The sequence below is a fragment of the Myodes glareolus genome, chromosome 18 (assembly GCF_982192425.1).
Source record: "Myodes glareolus chromosome 18, mMyoGla1.1, whole genome shotgun sequence".
In the NCBI taxonomy this organism is placed as follows: domain Eukaryota; kingdom Metazoa; phylum Chordata; class Mammalia; order Rodentia; family Cricetidae; genus Myodes; species Myodes glareolus.
The window spans coordinates 14,747,876-14,765,616 of record NC_142043.1 but is presented as its reverse complement, the minus strand read 5'-3'; the positions used below and the strand labels follow the sequence as shown (position 1 = coordinate 14,765,616).

The 17,741-nt window shown below is 47.3% G+C and overlaps 1 protein-coding gene across 4 annotated transcripts in view; it reads left to right on the top strand.

Moving 5' to 3' along the window:
- Adgrf5 (adhesion G protein-coupled receptor F5) overlaps positions 1-7,921 on the top strand; it is a 97,572-nt gene extending 89,651 nt beyond the window's left edge. For 3 of the 4 annotated variants that reach the window (XM_048442725.3, XM_048442724.3, XM_085679390.2), the window contains 4 exons: positions 96-137; positions 230-289; positions 1,303-1,387; positions 3,641-7,921. In XM_048442725.3, the coding sequence (XP_048298682.2) occupies positions 96-137; positions 230-289; positions 1,303-1,387; positions 3,641-3,720 (267 nt within the window). In that variant the 3' untranslated portion in view covers positions 3,721-7,921. Of the gene's footprint in view, positions 1-95; positions 138-229; positions 290-1,302; positions 1,388-2,959; positions 3,027-3,640 lie in introns of all 4 variants that reach the window. The other variant, XM_085679389.2, reaches the window with a different exon arrangement.
- The last annotated feature ends 9,820 nt before the right edge of the window (positions 7,922-17,741 follow it).

The following is a 17,741-nucleotide window of genomic DNA, read 5'->3' as shown; positions in this document are numbered from 1 at the left end:
CGGGGAAGAAGGTGGGGGCCAACTCAACCCCTGCTTCTGAATGCTTTCTGTGGAACTGGGTTGCCATTAAAATCAGTCCTTAATCCTTCCCGCAGGGGCTCTTCATTTTACTCTTCGGCTGCCTCTGGGATCAGAAGGTAAGAACAACGATAGCCGCATGTTTCTGGCGATGTCTAACATGCCCAAATGCAGCCTATCGAATTGACACTGGTGTCTTTTAAACCTGCAGGTGCAGGAAGCTTTGCTGAATAAGTTTTCATTGTCAAGATGGTCTTCTCAGCACTCAAAGGTAAGCCTGGTCCTGAGAGGCTTCCTGGTTCATACACGGACTCGATTAGTGCGATACCAGGAGAGAGACTAGCCTTGGGGTTGTGATCAGCTGGGGGAAATAAAAGCAAAGCCTCTGCTTCCATGACTAATTTCAGCCCAGATTATTTAATGATTGCTGCTTCTTGCCACAGTGTTCTGGGTCAGTGTGCCGTGCATGTCTCTTTAAGATGTGACTCCACAGCTCTCGATGGCCGATCATCTGAAGGTGGCATCTCAGCCAGAGCAGTGGTGCATAACTGTAATTCCAGCACTCAGTAGGGTCTCCATAAGCTGGAGGCTAGCCTGGGCTCCTGAGCAAGTAACTCCAGGGCAGCTAGGTCTGCATAGTGAGACCCAAATCCAAGAGCAACATTGTAGAGCTCTTTAGGGAAAAATCAAATTCTCAGTGAGAAGCTTCTGGGTAGAATTCAAGGAATTAGAAGATAACAATGTAAGAAATAATAATGAAATTTTTTATGGTTCATTCTTTTAGAGTGTAACTGTTCTTCAATATGATTGCCTGTGTTTTGTATGTCAAAATATACTAGAAAAACTAACAGTAAAGTTAAGGTAAAAAAAAATGTTCACAAAACAGTAAGACATGCATTTAAACAAGGATACAACTTAGCTTGTGATTCATGTGTAAAAAGAGCTAAACTGGCTCCTTGGGGGGGAAAAAACTAAGAGAGGGGGAAGGGAGGGAAGAAGGAAGAAAAAGAGAGGAAGGGAAGGATGGGGAAAGGAAGGAAGGAAGGAAAGGGGAGAAGGGGAAAATGGAGTGAGAACATAACTCATATATATTTGCCAGTTATTTATTCAGTTCAGGGAGTACCACTTGACCTAAGGAAGGGATAGGATTAGACACCCAGGAAAGTGACCACTAGAAGGCAGCAACAAGTTGACCCCCCCCACACACACACACACACAAAGGGTGTCAACTAGCTCTGGTCTCCAGGACTTGTTTGATGACTGTCTTTTCCCTCTTTCTCCTAGTCAACATCCCTGGGTTCATCTACACCCGTGTTTTCTATGAGTTCTCCGATATCCAGAAGATTTAATAATCTTTTTGGTAAAACAGGTATGTAGTGATTACCAGGTTCTCCTAGCTGGACCAGATCACACTGGCCCTGATCTAGCACCCCGACTTTCACCCCCACTTCATGACACGGATCTAAACAACTGTGTTTAGGGGAGAGATTTAATTCAGGAATTTGCTTATATATTCACAAGCGACCAGGAGCTTGCTAAAGAAGTGCAGCTACTTTCAAAGACAACTAATGTAAATTCATGAAAGTTTTTAAAAACTTGAGAGTCCTCAGAGGTCTGTCTATCCAATATGAACAGCATCTGCAAGCTTCTGGGCTTGTCCAACACAGAATTCTTTTTATCATGTTAAGTAGACACATCACTTTTCTGTGTCATGCAAAAAATAAACATGGAAATTTTTCATGTAGATTGTAGGATTCAAATCAGTGTTGCTCCTCCCACTCACAGAGCACACTGACTTTACACATTGACATTTACAAGCTGAGTATACATATGTGAGGCATCGTCCAAGCTACATATTCTATTGGATAATCATAACTTCTGCCTGGGAAATAGGGAATAAATAGTGCTAATGACTTCAGAACTAGTCTGAGCTAATCAGAATGTAAATCCAGTCCCAACCCCTGCCTCCCACAGCACAGTCCCATCATTCCCTGACAAGAAAACCCATCACACGTCTGCCCCACGGGACAGCCCCAGCACACATCACACGTCTGCCCCATGGGACAGCCCATCACACATCTGCCCCACGGGACAGCCCATCACACGTCTGCCCCACGGGACAGTCCCATCACACGTCTGCCCCACAGGACAGTCCTGTCATGCCCTGACAGGACAGTCCATCACACGTCTGCCCCATGGGACCATCCCATCGCTCCACCCCCATGAAGCAGTCCCGTTACACTGCCCCTCACAGCGCATTCCTGTCACACTGCCTCTCCTACAAGAAAATGGTCACCCAAATGCTTTTCTTTTCAGTTTTGCTTTTCTCCGTGTTGTGTTAGGGACCAGGTTCTCAAGTGTACTAAGCGAGCACTCTACCATCGAGCCACCCCTCAGCCCCATGTTCATCTCTTCAAAACCAGACAGACCTCACAGATGCAGCCGTAGACTGTGTCCACGTCCAGATCCTGGCTGCCACACATTTGCCATCAAACATATCTGAATCTGAGTGTTCTGAGAGGGCCATGGAGACCAAGTCTCCGGATATGGTGGAGAATTGGGAAATCACTCCAGAGACTAGAGAATTGTCCCTTTTCACTTGGGATGCCACTGATTTGACCTCACATGAAATGACAGAATCTTTTTAAATCCTAGAACTATTGGACTTCATAAGCATTTAGCATTTCCAAGAAGTGAGCAGAAGTTAAGTAATCTACTGAATCTGAACTTTGCAAAATGTCAGGCCAATAGAATACACTCTTTATTTGCGAACCATCCAGACCTAAGTTGGGAATGTGGATTTTGTTCCTGGGGTGTCAGGACTTGAGATTCCCGGTCACTGCTGTTGGATACTCTTGCATGGGCCATCAGTACAGCTCTACTCTGGATAAGTTTTTTGGGGGGGAGGGTTGACTACTGTAACTTTGGTTTGTGTTGTCAGCAGCCCCAAAGGTCCCCCCAGGCAATGATGGGAACCCTGTTAGCAGTGGCAGTTCATCATCCTGATGGTAGGGTAGTCACTTCGACGCTTCCCTTGCCCAGTGTATGTTCTGTATGTCCCCTGCACACAGTGCCTGCCGTCTACCCACACAAGGCTGAGCAGTTCCACCAGCTGCCCTCCCGCTGTGCTGGTCCTTGGTACTTCTGCTGGTATCTCTCACTTTTTCCCACCCTGCCTCTTCCTCCCTTAGAGTTAGTCTCGTCTTTCCTCTTCTTCCATGTATGAACCTTCAGCTCAACGGTTAGCTCCTTCCTATGAACTTCCCCAAGTCAAGTTAAACAAGGGAACCAGGAAGTTTCCCTCATGCAGAAGCCCCCAGGGCCAAGCATGTGGGCGCTTAGGAAGAGGCTGCCCACGTTGAGGTCTGGCTGTTCTGTGTGGAAACCTGGCTGCTGGTGTGTTGTGGAGTAGTTAGTGCTTGGTGGCTGCCGTGCATGCTTGAGGACATCACTCTGTCGTTGGTTCTCCAGCACGCTGGGCTAGGGAGGAGGGCAGGCCTGAGCCATTCCAGGCATGGCTGCTGGGCCAGAGCTCATCCTGTCTCCTCAGAAGGTGTCTGCACGCCAAAGTGCATGGAAGTTTGTCTTGGAGGCTGAAATGCTGCTTTGCCTTTTGTTGCAGGAACATATAACGTTTCCACCCCAGAAACAACCAGCTCTTCTGTGGAAAACTCCTCTAGTGCTTACTCGCTGCTCAACTAGGACCAGACAACGCCAAATCCACAGGACCGCTCAGAAATGCGGCGTGTGCCGAGAAAAAGGGACCCATCCAAATCTGTGGGTAACGTGTTCTCTCTGCAGACCTCTGGGAGCAGATGCTGAAGAGATTCTTTCAGTAGAGAAGACGCTTTCTTCTGTAAGGACAGACTAAAGCAATTGCCATGTTTATTTTTGTTCCCACCCCCATCCGTTGTGTAATGCCAACTATGTATAGTATTTAAAAGAAACCCCACAAGGCCCAACGTTTCTATATGTATTGTAAAATAGAATTTTGAAGAGAGTTTTTCAGCCCATCCTACCCCACCCCACGCCATGGACTATAAAGATCAGTGTTGGCTGGAGCTGTAGTAAAGGCCGGTACTCAGCAGTTCAGTGGATTCGAGGAAGAGAGAAAAGGTAGGAGGAAGGAAGGAAGGAAGGAAGGAAGGAAGGAAGGAAGGAAGGAAGGAAGGAAGGAAGGAAGGAAGGAAGATGACGTTGAAAACATTAGGGAGTACATTGTAAGGTTTCCACATCAAGGTCTAATACGATCACGCAAATGCCACAGCACTGAGAATGAAATAAACGGCTCTAAAATGGACAATGAGATGAAGCTGTGGGGGGCAAGAATAACACATTCGTGGCATTTCCCTAGTTAAAAGGGTAGAATCCAAGACAGAGGGGAAATAGGAAGGGCATCATGCCACAAGGATGCTTCTGGCTGGATAGTAGTATCTACAAGCAATGCACCCAAGGAGACACATGTCCTCACGACAAGGATATGCGTATGAACCTTTGCATGTCAAGGCCTGAGCAAAGATGGATGAACACATGTAGGAACTATGACAGCAACTCTGTCAGATTCAAGTTTGTCAGGAAAGCACTGTGTGTTAGTTTGTTTGACATTTTGAAGGCAACACATGTGTATGTATATATTATACCCAGTTATTGACAAATTTGTTATATCGCGCTGGGCTCAGACTCCCCTGTCTGTCTTACCTGTAACAGCTTTAACCAGGTACTTTCTGTGCGTTATAGAATAGACTTTAATGACTGTGTAGCATGTACAGTTCTGTTATTGCGGTTGTGACGTCATCATGCCTGTGGAGACGTTGGCCCTTGGTGTGCTGTCCAGCTGGCTGTGTACTGTCCGTTGCTGGTCTTTTAAGTGCCCAGGCCAATACACATTCAGAGCCACTTGGAAGGCTTCCGGAGGATGAACACGAGGCTCTTCTGTGCCCCCAGCCACCCTTTGCTTTGATAAGCAAATGGCAGACTCCCCCGCCCAAGGATTAGTTTGTGAATTCACACCCATGTGGTTTTTGTATGTATGTCTCCCAAAAATACAGATATTTATTAAAACTGCATCCATGTTAGAGCGCACCATGTTCAGGACCCCAGAGCAATCATTCAGTTCATACATGTCCAAGGGGAATCGCAGAGGAAGTGGCCGTAAGGACAGGGTCTTCGTGAATTTCTCCTTGCTGTAGGAAGACGCTGTGTCAAAAGGAGCTCCAGGGAGATGAGGTTTGCTTTGGCGTCTACTTTGGAGCACAGTCTGTTGCGGTGGGGAAAGCACGGTTGGGGAACATGAAGCCAGCCCACCACACTGCCTTGGCAGTCGGGAAATAAAAACAGGAAGTGGGACAAGTCTATGACCTCTCACAGCCCTCCCCCAGGGACACACCTCCTCTAGCCAGGCTCCACCTCCTAGAGGTTCTGTAATCTTCCCAAACAGCACCAACAGGAGGTGGGAGGGGTGGGGCAAGGGTTCGAATACGGAAGCCTATAGGGGGCATTTCACGTTCAACAACAAACAGCAGGCTCCTCAGGGTGGGTGGGCAGTGTTCGGTTTTGAGAGCCTCTGTGTGCCCTTCATGAGAAAGACAGCAGAGAGGGGTCTGAGCTCTAGCCATCATTCATTGACTTAGGTTCTGAGAGTTTTATTTTTAATATTTTTAAACACTTTAAAAAACTCCTCCTTTTAGCTCTAAGCTTGAATTCTGCTTCTCTGTTCTTCACAGAGACAGAGAAATATGGGACAAAATTCCATCCATTGAGTTCTGTCTCCATACAAGTGCCACAAGTATCTGTTCCCACAGGCCTGTCCCAACCTAATGGCTCATTATTTAAAGTCCTTACAGGAAACAAATGTTGATGTGCAAACACGGGTGAGTTCTCCAGGGAGTCTCCAAAGCAGGACAGAGTTCAGTAGAGAGAAAACAGAGACGAGTCTAAACAAGGCATCCTTTGGATTAGAATCGGTTGTTCGGGAAAGAGTGGCTTGGACTCATTCAGCTCCTTGGAGCTCTGAGCAGGGGTACTGCACAGCACACAGCTCTGAGCAGGGGTACTGCACAGCACACAGCTCTGAGCAGGGGTACTGCACACCATGGCAGTGCAGCCTTGACATCAGGGAGACACAGCACCAGGCAAGGTGCAGAAGTCCGAGGAACGCTGAACTTCGGCCCACTTCACTGCTGCCCCTTGGGAGCCATTGGGCTTGACCTTGTGAAGAAAACCTCTATAACAGCGTAATAGCAGGAACTTCCAGCTGAATTCCATAGGATGTGGCTCTGGCCCTCTGCCCGTGTTCATTCACAGGGACACGTTCCCCTGTTGCCAGCACGCATGTTCACAGAGTCTAACAGACTCACAAATTCATACATAGACCCCATACTCTGACATAGGCAGACACAGACATGCACACACACCTGCACACTCATATGGACACACATCAACACCCAAACACACAGGCACACCTGGACAGATGTTTTTGTGAGAACTGCCACATCTCTGTCCCGACTGAGTGGCTCAGAATTCCCTAAAGGAAGTTTGTTAGTGTGTAAACACAAGATTCAGCAGGGGCCGTTCATCTTTGGGCCGACGTGTATGCATTCACACCAAGATGAGCACACACACACACGCACACACACACACACACACATATTCACACCAACCAGAGCACACACGGAGGCCCCTCAGTCTTTCAAGACACAGCATTGGATTCCAGAAGATGTGGCTGGAGATCTGGCTCGGTGGTTGAGAATGTGTACGATTCTTACAGAGGAATCTCAAGTTCGACTCCCACGTTGAGCAGCTCCCCACCACCTGTAATTCCTGCTGGAGGGAGTCTGCTGCCCTCCTGTTGACTTTGGGGATACTTATATGTGCCTATCCCTGTCCCTGACACACGTGTTTACACATAAAGTTTCAAAAATAAATTCCAGAAGATGTATGTGACAAATGCCGAAGGCGCACTTGGTGGATTTCTGCCCATGGTCCCACGCTGGCATTTCTAAGCGTAGGACCCAAAATTGCCAAAGATGGAAGCACACGGGTCTGTGTATTGCGTGAAAGCCGAGCCTGCACCCAGTTCTGCAGCAGCAGCGGGCATGAACTGTGGCAGCGGAGTGTTGAGTGACTTAGGCGCCATGGGAAGCCTGTTCACTTTGCTAAGAGAGCGCCCCCTCCTGCCCGTGTTCTCCGTGTCTTTTATTGTGTAATGTAAAGTCCTTGGGTCCCAGCTCTTTCCATACTGGACTTTCCATTAAGGCAGTTTCTTGCAAAAAGATCAATGCTGATGCTTCAGGGGCTGTGGAGTTAGAGGATCCAAAACCACACAGTTAATACACAGCAGTGTTGTCAGGGCTGCTCTGATTGTCACTCCGCATCTCTCAGGTGGAAATGAAGGAACGCCATGGGAAGCCAGAGCCTCTTGTAATTTGTGCAGGGCCCTCCAGAGAGGTCTGTGTCAGAAGGAAATGTACACGGAGATAAGAAAGAATACAGCAGTCAGTTGGCTTGGAGGGAGACACGGGGGCGGGGGAAGGGGGACTGATCCCAGGAGAGTGAAGCAGAAAGTCACAGCCAGCTAGGAAGACAGAAGAGAATCACATGAGTTGTTTATGCAGGGAGAAGTGTTTAATCTGTGGCATGTAGAGGTGCCGCGATGAGGGGCCCTTGCGCCCCAAAGAGAGAGCCAGTGATCCAGGCCAATAGAAACCTGGTTCCTTGAGCATCCACAAGGGAGGAGCCTGGAGCAGACATCAATTTCTTACTGATTTTTAAGGACAAGAGAAATAGCATTTCTGTCATGGGTTTCTAGAATTAGGACTCAGAGTTTAAAACCATGTCCTGCTCATACGTCAGTGTATGGTGATGCTTTCTTTCCCGGTAATAAAATAGCTAATGATTCACCGAGCGTTCTTTGTATAAGTTGTTCGTTTGTCGGTCAGCTGCTGCTGCTGCTGCTGCTGCTTCAGGTTTCCCATGCCAGCCAGAGCCCAATCCCTCTCCCTGGACACCCAGGGAGGTCTTCCATTTTCTGACACGGAGGATGCCAGAGGCTTGCAGCTGAGCTCAGGCGGGGCCGGAAGTTCTTGTCACGCCTTCCACACTGCCAGGAACGTTGTGAGCATCCAGCGCCATAGTGGGAGTTCCAACAGCATCCTTGAGGTGAAGCCATCAGGACCTAAGTATCTAGGACACAAATCAGCTCACGTCTGTTCCAACCTGGGTGGTTCAGTTGGCTGAAGCTAGATCCCTCGTGCCCTATAAATATCTTCTAGCACATTCTAGAAGGAGCTGAAGTTGGGAAGGCTTTGACTCCCTGTGCCTCTGGAGTGGGCAAAGGCCACAGAAAGAGGGCAGATGGGCCCAACGGCTGAAGTCCACTCTGATCAGACACCTGCTGTTTCTCTACAAAGGCCATTGCAGGCTTTGCAGTGGCCATGAGGGGGCTCAGTTGTAGGCTTCTTTCCTCACAGTCAAGATCCTGTTTATGGAACCAATGGCAAAGCTAAAATCAGAAGTACCATAGTCCACTCCTTCCAGACAGGCTGCTGAAAGGGGTTTGAGGAAGCCAATAATTCTATTGACTCCTAATGTCCCCCCTGGTTAACCAAGAAGTAAGAGTGTCCAAGACAGGACCCCCTTTACAAACGGGAAGGGCAGGAGCTGCGGGGACTGGTTCCCATCCCAGGGCTTTTATTCTTTAACTCAGATCCAAGTGGAATGTGCTGGCAATCATTACAGAATAAACATAACCACCCCACGAATCTAGCGGGGCTTATTCTCAGCATGAAAGGCAACAGGAACCGACTGGGCACGGCCTGGGGAGATTGCTGTCACAGCCCCCTTCCGACAGCACTGGACAGCAGAGTCCACGTATGTTTTCACGCATAACCTCTTTGGGAGCGATTTTGATGAGTGTCATGTTCTGTTCCCATCCTGCCAATCAGCACCCACCCCCTCCTGCCCCCGTAGTTGTGGAAAGAAGTGTTTGATTTTGATTAACTGAGGAAAATTGTTACATCCATTTGCTGTTTTTTCTGGAACCGTGAATGTTTTCCCATGCCCCGGGAGCTGTTTCACAGCTGTCTGAATCAGCGCCCTCGCGGGCATCTCCAGCTGGGCTAATGAGGGACAGCTGGCCTCAATAGCCAGGTCTCCAGGACACCGCTTGCATCTCCTGGAGCTTGTTCGCCATCTGGTGGACATTAGCGGATGCGCCGCCTCTGTGGTTCTCAAAGCCACAGTGTGGAGACTGAGGGTTCCAGGTGGACATCCCACAGGGCTGTAACTTGGGTCACTTTAACAGGGTAAAGTCCTAGGCTGCAGATGTGCAGAATGAAAAAATCACGCTCTCTCTCTCTCACCTCCTTCCACAGTGACATTATGATCTTAGCATAATCATAATGCAGGGACGAGTCAGGAAACACACAGAAGTGTGGACACAGACAGTTGAACTGTGCTTAGGGGATTTGTAGGTGGGAGGACGCTTCTTATATATACAATGAAGGCTCCCTTTGCCTTTCATCTCCTCCATCACTAGCAAAAGCTAATTTATGTAGCCAATCAAAGCTAAAGGCGACCCTGGAAGTGATGACCCGCTCTGCCCCATCCCCGCAACCTTGGGCATGCAGGCGCGCTAGCGTCCTAACAGACTTCTGGAAGGTGTTTAAAAAGGCAGAATGGGAGCCTTCCTTGTTTCATGAGAACAAACTTTCTCCACGAGAGAGACTGTAAAACAATTGCTTCGGATTCTTCTTTTCCACGTTCTAACTCACGTATTGAACAGTTGTATGCAGCCCTAAAGAAGAGTGTGATTTATGTCATTTGGGGGAAGTAGATGGAATTAGAGATGGTTGTTATGAAAGATAAACTCGACCCAGGAAAAGACAAACATCATCAGGCTTTAACACACACACACACACACACACACACACACACACACACAATACAAACATTTAGATTTAACTAGCATGTGGACACACGTAAATAAGATGGAAGCTATTTGGGAGAGGAAGGTGTTGTAATTTTTAAGAAGTGATGTGGAGGAGAAAGGCTCCATGTGACAACTCATGTGGGAAAATGAATGGGAAAGGGGGAAAGGGAGACCACCTCTGGGGACAGGAGCTGCAGAAGAAAAGTGTGGAAGCCCAAAAATGTGAGCCTGTTTCCATCTTGCCTGTAGGTCAGAGTTTTAGCTCATTCAAAGTGGTTAACATCAAATGTGGCTACACACCTGACCTAAGGCGTGGCTACTTGGACTTTTTGGCATTAAGATGATCCATATAGGTAGATCCACTCCACCCAGACCAATGGTCACCATATTCCAGCATACTTCTGCTCCTTTTGAGATAGAGGGCTGACCTTGGGCGTGACTGCCTTCCCTTCAGGATACTTAGTCTAGGGTGGGTTCACTGCCTAAACAACAGAATGCTAATGACTTGATGTCTCAAAGTACTGAAGCAAATAACTGTTTTATTTGTCCTTTGCATCATGTTAAAGCAGTCTTTTGCCTTCTCTCCCCCTGTTGTACCGGGGAATAAAAGTGTACAGGAAATTAAACACAGGCAGATCTCAGTATTCACGGGAACTCCCTCCCAGTACTATCCTGTGTTTCTGTTTTATTATTTTCTCTCACATCTTCATCCTCTTTACTATTTTTCTAATCCCCATGACCCTATCCTGGTAACTGATATTTTTGTCAAAGCTGGTCTCCAACAGAAAAGAAAAGAGAGGAAGGGAGGAAGAGAGGAAAAGAGAGAGAAGAGAGAGGAAGAATGATGGGAGGTGGACAGGGCCCTTTTAAAAGGGAAAACAGTGAATTGCACAGGAGGAGCATTTGTGGCTGGAGCTGAGGACATAACCTGTCAGGACCCCAAGGGCAGATGCCTGAATACTAACAGAAGGGAGAATCAGGGAGGAGAAGTGGGAAGGAAGAAGAGGCCAATGGGGTGAATATGGCCAAAGTGCATGATAGCTTGTCTAAATGTCATTATCAAGGCTAGGTGATGGCTCAGCAGGTAAGAGAGCATACTGCTCCTCCAGAGGACTCATGTCCAATTCCCAGGACTCATTTCAAGCAACTCCCAAGCACCCAGAATACCAGTTCTGAGGGACACAGCGCCCTCTTCTGGCTTCTGTGAGTACCTATACCCATATGGACATACACAAAGATGCATACTTTTAAAAAATAAAATATCTTAAAGTGTCATTATGAAACTTACCACTTTGTACAATGAATACACATTAATTGTTTTAAATTAGCTTGTTGAATCTTCTTAGCTGGGACAGATGTTCCCATCCAACTGAATCTTCAGCTGTCCAGGGTTGTCTCTAGCCCAGCCAGCAGCTGGAGCCACATGGTAAATTTCTCATCTGGCCTCTGGGCACACATTGCCAAAGCATGAGCCAAGAAGAGAAGTAAACAGGGTCAGCTGTTGAGAAGGTTGGTACTTGGAACAGAGGGACAAACTGAATTGACTTTTTATAATGACTACACAGTATCTGGGGCAGGGGATATCATATGACCTGAGATGTTGCCCTCCACACACACATAGATCGCACATCTTTCCTCTTATGGTGGGCATTTCTTCACCAAATAGCAAAATCTCAATCAGAGGCAATGCTTAATATGCAAGTCCCTCTCAGAGAGGCACACAAGAGCCATAAATGGAATTGGTTGCTAAAACTACTACTATATTAAATGGTATTTATTGTTGTGGGATGCCCTTCTGTATGCTGTGAATATGTCTTATTACCATTGGTTAATAGAAAAGCTGATTTGGCCAATAGCCAAGGAGAGTATAGTGAGGCAGGAAAGCCAAGCTAAATACAGGGAGAAATAAGACAGAGTCGAGAGAGATGCCAGCAGCTACAGGAGAAGGAAGATGTGAGGTAAAAAGCCACAAGCCTCGTGGTCAAGCACAAACTAATAGAAATGGGTTAAATTAAGTTGTAAGACCTAGTTAATAATAAACCTGAGCTATTGACCAAACAGTTTGTATTTAGTATTAAGCCTCAGGATGGTCATTTGGGAACTGGTGGGTGAAAGAGGAACCTCCAGTCACAACTTATCGATCCCCTACTATGTACCATGTACTGGATTCTTTGTGTCTGCAGCCTGTTTAATCCTCTAGCAATGCAAAACTGAATGCTGTTGCACCAGACCTGATGGCGTTGCTCGGGGGATTGTGGACATGTCTGGAGCTGAAGTGCCATCGAGTACTCGAAGCTTCGTGGTTGCTCTGTGGGAACATGGAACATGACGCTGACCAGAGCACAGATGGTGGAGGCCTGGTTTGCGACGCATCAAAGGGAAGTGAAGACTTAATTCACTTCAGGACCTGTGCCAGCTAGTCTTATCTCAGCTAGAGTCATCTTGGAAGATGGACTCTGAGTTGAGAAAATGCTTCTAGAAGATATGGTTGAGGGCAAGCCTGAAGGGCACTGTCTTAATTGGTGGGAGAGCCCAGTCCATGGTGAGTGGTGCTTGCAGACAAGAAGGAAGCAAGCTGAACAAATGAGGCAGAGAAAGCCAGCAAGCAGCACCCCTCTATGGACTCTGCCTGCTCCTGCCTCAAGATTCCTGCCCCAACTTAGCTCAGCCATGGAGCTTGACCTGAGACTTGCAAATGAAATTAATTTAACCCTCTCCTCCCCAAGTTGTTTATGGCCATGGTGTTTTATCACATCAATAGAAACCCTAACTCAGGGCCATTTGTATGGTATATTTCGATGTAAATAACTGTGGTTGTGGTTTCTGGTCAACTGTGCCTGGATAGTTAGCTACCACTAGCAAGAGACCAGGATTTCTGAAGTAAACCCTTCCTTTACTGAGACAATTGATGCTGGTCAGCTGGGGCTAAGAGACCAGCTGTTGTTGAGAATGACATCACCGTGGCAAAGTCTTCTCAGAGCACTTCCTTGGGGCCAACACACAGAGCTGTGGTCCAGAGGAGGCCAGGACATGTTATCTCATGCTGGCAATAAACTTGTTAATGTGTAAGCATTTCCCAGGTCGTACTGGTTTGGGTAGAATAAAAACTGCAAGGCTAAAGGTATCATAGGAGCAGCCGGGACTTGGCACTGTGTGGCAGGGTTAGAGTCCCTTAAAAGAGTCCAGGGGAAGCCAAGGGTGAAGGTGCAACCTTATTGGCAATGGAAGCCCCAGGACTGAAGAGATCAGGAAGAGGTTGAGTCTTGGCACCACGTGGCATGGTTGTTGTATCTGAGTAGAGGAAAAGAGGCCATTGATAAATGTGCAGCCTCACATGCAGGGAAGCCATCAGCATATCGGAGGTACCAAGTCCATGGGCTGATCGCCCAGGACAGCAGCAGCTGCTGAGTGGAGCCCACCTGAGTCTATGAGACAAACTGTGCTTCAGAAGGCAGGGATGGAGAAATGGAGCTGCCCGCATCTGCTGGAACCCAGAAGATCATGAGTCCCTGATGTTGTGTATCACACTAAAGGATTTGACTTATACTGCTGGATATTGGTTTTGCTTTGATTTTATTGTGCCCTGCTTTTTCCCTCTTGGAATAAGCATTAGGACGGTGCCCCTCTGTATAGTTCTAGCTGTATTAGAACTGGCTCTATAGACCCGGCTGGCCTCAACTCTGGTGTCTGTCTCAGCCTCCCACATGCTGGAATTAAAGGTATATACCACCGCTCCTGGCTGAGACATTAGATTTTTAAATAAAACTTAGATTCTTTTAAAGTGTTGAAGCGGAGGACTTTTAAAAATGGCACTGTAAGATTAATATGAGCTCTTGTGGATAAACCACAAGGGAAGGCGAGGGTTTGGTTACGATGTGCCTGTGTGTCAGTTTTACAAGGTCTATTGTGCTGGTTAGTTTTTGTCATCTTGCTATAAGCTGGGGTCACCTGGGAAAGGGGAACCCCAATTAAGAAAATGCTTCTTCTGGATCGGCCTCTTGGCAAGTCTACGGGGCATTTCTGTATTAGTGATTGATGAGGGAACCTCTGTGGGCAGTGCCACCCCTGTGGTCCTGGGAGGTATAAGAAAGGCAGCTGAACTTGAGCCTGGGATGGGAGCCAGTAAGCTGCATCCCTCCAAAGTATCTGCTTCAGTTCCTGCCTCCAAAGTTCTGCCTTGGCCTCTTGAGGTGATGGATGGTGATGAGGACATATAAACCAAGTAAACCCTTCATCCCCCACTTGCCTTTGGTCTGGTCTTTATCACAGCAATAGAAAGTGAATCAAGACATAAGCAAATATCCTTTTTCTCTTCATGTTCCAGATTTTAAAAACATAGTAAACACAGAGACATTAACAACTTGCCTGAAGTTCACATAGCCATGGTCCTCTAGAGTAAGTATTAAATAGAGAGTCTAGCTGGAGACATGGGAACTTCACTGTATTCCAACCTATTGCCATTGCTTTTTTATCACAAAAGAGAGAGAGAGAGAGAGAGAGAGAGAGAGAGAGAGAGAGAGAGAGAGAGAGAGCGCTGCAGAAGTTAGGAAAGGTAGAGGATTAAGTCTTATTTTTATTTTATTTTTAAAATTTGTATGTGTGTGTGTGTGTGTGTGTGTGTGTGTGTGTGTTGCCTGCATGTATGTCTGTGTACCACATGCCTGGTGTCCATGGAGGCAAGAAAAGGGCATGGATCCTGAGAAACTGGAGCTAAAGGTGGTTGTTAGTGTGTTACATGTAGCTGGTAGCAATCAAACCTTTCCAGTGGTCTTAACTGCTGAGTCATCTCTGCAGCCCCAAGTTAAATCTCACTCAAGCTTAATCTTACTTCATTAGTTTCAGCAGGGGCTGGTGACCAATGTTTGGGGCAAATTCAGCTTCCTTTGTCAGTCTCAGAGAATGACAGAGAATTGCACTTCAAATGGTAGTCCTGGGATTAGCCACCAAGTGGATGCCCCAGACACAGCATCTTGGTTGACTGTTGTCATCTTACCTCCTAGCTGTCATTCAAGTACGACGGTGTGGCTCTGATGCTGAAGATGGTTTCATTCGCAGCACAGATCTATCCAGCAGAGGGTTGTTGACTGCCACAGAGGAGGAAAATGTGATTTCCCAGGAATGAAGTGTGAACTTTGGAGGCAGCACTAAAGCACAGAGTGTGGAGGACTGAGACACCGCTCTAACAGACTTGGCAACCCCATGCTTCTCCTTGGAACATGAAGCGGTGGGTGTCCGCATCATCGGGTTCTGGCATCACTTGCAGAAGTAGACGGGGGCGTGGCTGACGCAGGTGCTTGAGGGGAAACCTGTCATCACGATGCATGGAAGTCAGTCTGTGACATGCATCTTCCATGGCCCACTTACGCTGGTGGATTGGGAAAAGGAACCCTTGTGACTCAGTTTCCACAAAGCAAAAGGAGATGATGAAGGCGCAATCTCTACTAATTGCTGAGGGAATTCTTACAGAGCTAGGAGATTAGAACCTAGAACCTAGACATGACAGAATAAAGTCAGCCATTGTCACTTTGAGTCACTCCCTGGGGACATTCTGAGATTTAGATAGAATCTCCATTCAGAGAAATAAATATACAGCCTCTCCACTTCCATATTTAATTCATGGTTAGGAGTCTTTAAGAATCCCAGGGACCGGGAAGATGGCTTGGTCAGGAAGGTGCTTCTCAAGCCAGCATGAGCACCTGAGAGATGAAGACGAAGTGTGTTGTAGGAAGGAGTGGGCTGTGTCCCGCTACCCAGCTCCCGGCCGCCTGGCTAGCGTAGCCCCCAAAATAACCACACATAAATTGTATTAATTAATTTACTGCCTGGCCCATTAGCTCTAGTTTCTTATTGGCTAACTCTCACATCTTGATTAACCCATCTCCATTAATGTGTATCACCACTTGACTGGGGCTTACCGGCATGAGTCTAACTAGCGTCCATCTTGGGCAGGAGAAGCACGGCGTCTGCCACACTGCCCTTCTTCCCAGAATCCTGTTCTGTCTACTCTGCCCACCTAAGGGCTGCCCTATCAAAAGGCCAAGGCAGTCTCTTTATTCAAACAATGAAAGGAACACACAAACAGAAGAACCTCCTACACCAGGAGTGAAGAAGACACCAAACATGGACCTTTAGCTTCCACATGCACACACACATACACACATGTGCATACACAGGCAGACATCACACACAAGAAAGAACTAAAAGAATTTCAAAGATATAACTTTTTTTCTTTTACAACTATTTTTATTGAGAACGTCATACAATGTACTTTGATGATATTGAAGGAGATGTGGTATGTCAGACTTCTCCCTGTCACTCCTCCCAGATCCACCTATACCTCCCACAACTTCGTGTCTTCTTGGTTTTTGTTTGTTTACTTTTGCTAGCACCATGCCTCCAGTGTGTATGCCCATATACTTGTGGGTGTGTGCTCATCCCCTGAAGTGCGGTTGGCCTACAAAGAAAACTGGCATGCCCTCCCCTATTGATGAACCCCTTTCTACTGCAAGTCTATGATATCTTAAATCAAAACTTTACAAAGGTTTGAGTTTCAGTCTAGCCTGTGAGTTCAAGCCAGAATGGGAGACAAATTCAGTGAACAAGGTGAGAGTCTGGTAAACATCCCCTCCTGAGCTCAGGCCAGCTTCGGAGACATGACACACCGGTTCCATTACTTTCTGTCTTTACCCAGCTATGCCACATGCGTGAATCAAGGCTCTCGCTGGCAAATAACAACAGACCCACAAACAAAATTAGTTTAAGCAAATTCCCCCCCCCCCTCTCTCTCTCGCCCCTCACTGGAGATGACAGGTTCAAACGCAGTTAGTTCCAGGGCTTGGGCACCTTTCTGGGTTCCCAGGCTTCCTTTGGTGACTCGGCCACTCTGTGTTGATTTCATTCCAAGCCAAACTTGGAAGAGAAATCTCTGAGGCAAATGCAGATGCAGTTCAGGGCATTGTGACTGTCTTAGCCTCTGTCTGCATGCTGCCCCCACAGATACCATTGTGCCTGGTAGAATTATGTTTTCTGTCAGTAATTAAGACAGAAAGGGGAGCTGAAATGGTTTTATTTCACACAAAACAGTTCGCAAATAAACTGCCCAACATACACATCCTGGCTCCCTGTCATTCTCAGCAATTCAGAGACTTCCTCTTTCTTGGCCCTCCCCACCTCATCCCAGCCCCCAGGGCAGCGTCCCCTCTGGTCATCAGCTGTTATTAACCCCTAGGATAAAGGAAGGAAGCAAGGGTGTGTGAGCCAGGACCCTAAAGAAAGACCCTGAGAGCTAACAGGTGACATCAATACTGTTCTGCCAGGCAAGCTGGACACTCACCCCTCTTCCTGTGAGGGAGGAGGGGATGGACGAGGCTCTGGGAGACCTGAGTGGATGGCTTGGGTTCAGGGTCTCTATTCCTGAGAACCCTGCTGGTGGCCATTTGCCTATGACTAAAAACCTGCCTCTGCTTCCAGCTCTCGTCACTCTTTGTGTACTGTTGGTTTGCTTTTGGTTTTTGTTTGTTTGTTTGGGGACAGGGGCCTAAACATTTATGCTGGCTTCGAACTCACTCTGTAGCTTACATCTTTGAAGCCCTGACCCTCAGGTTGTCTCTCTCCTAAGTGCTGAGAGTCTCTCAGGCACTACTACACCTGAGTAGATTCTCCTTTGCTCTTGCAGAGAGAAATCTTAACGCTGCTTTAGTTTACTGCTTTCCACGGAGCTGGTTAGTCAAACGTGGGTCCAGTTGCCCTAAATTTGTCTAGGTCCTGAGGAAAACTGTGACCTGAATGAGTCTGG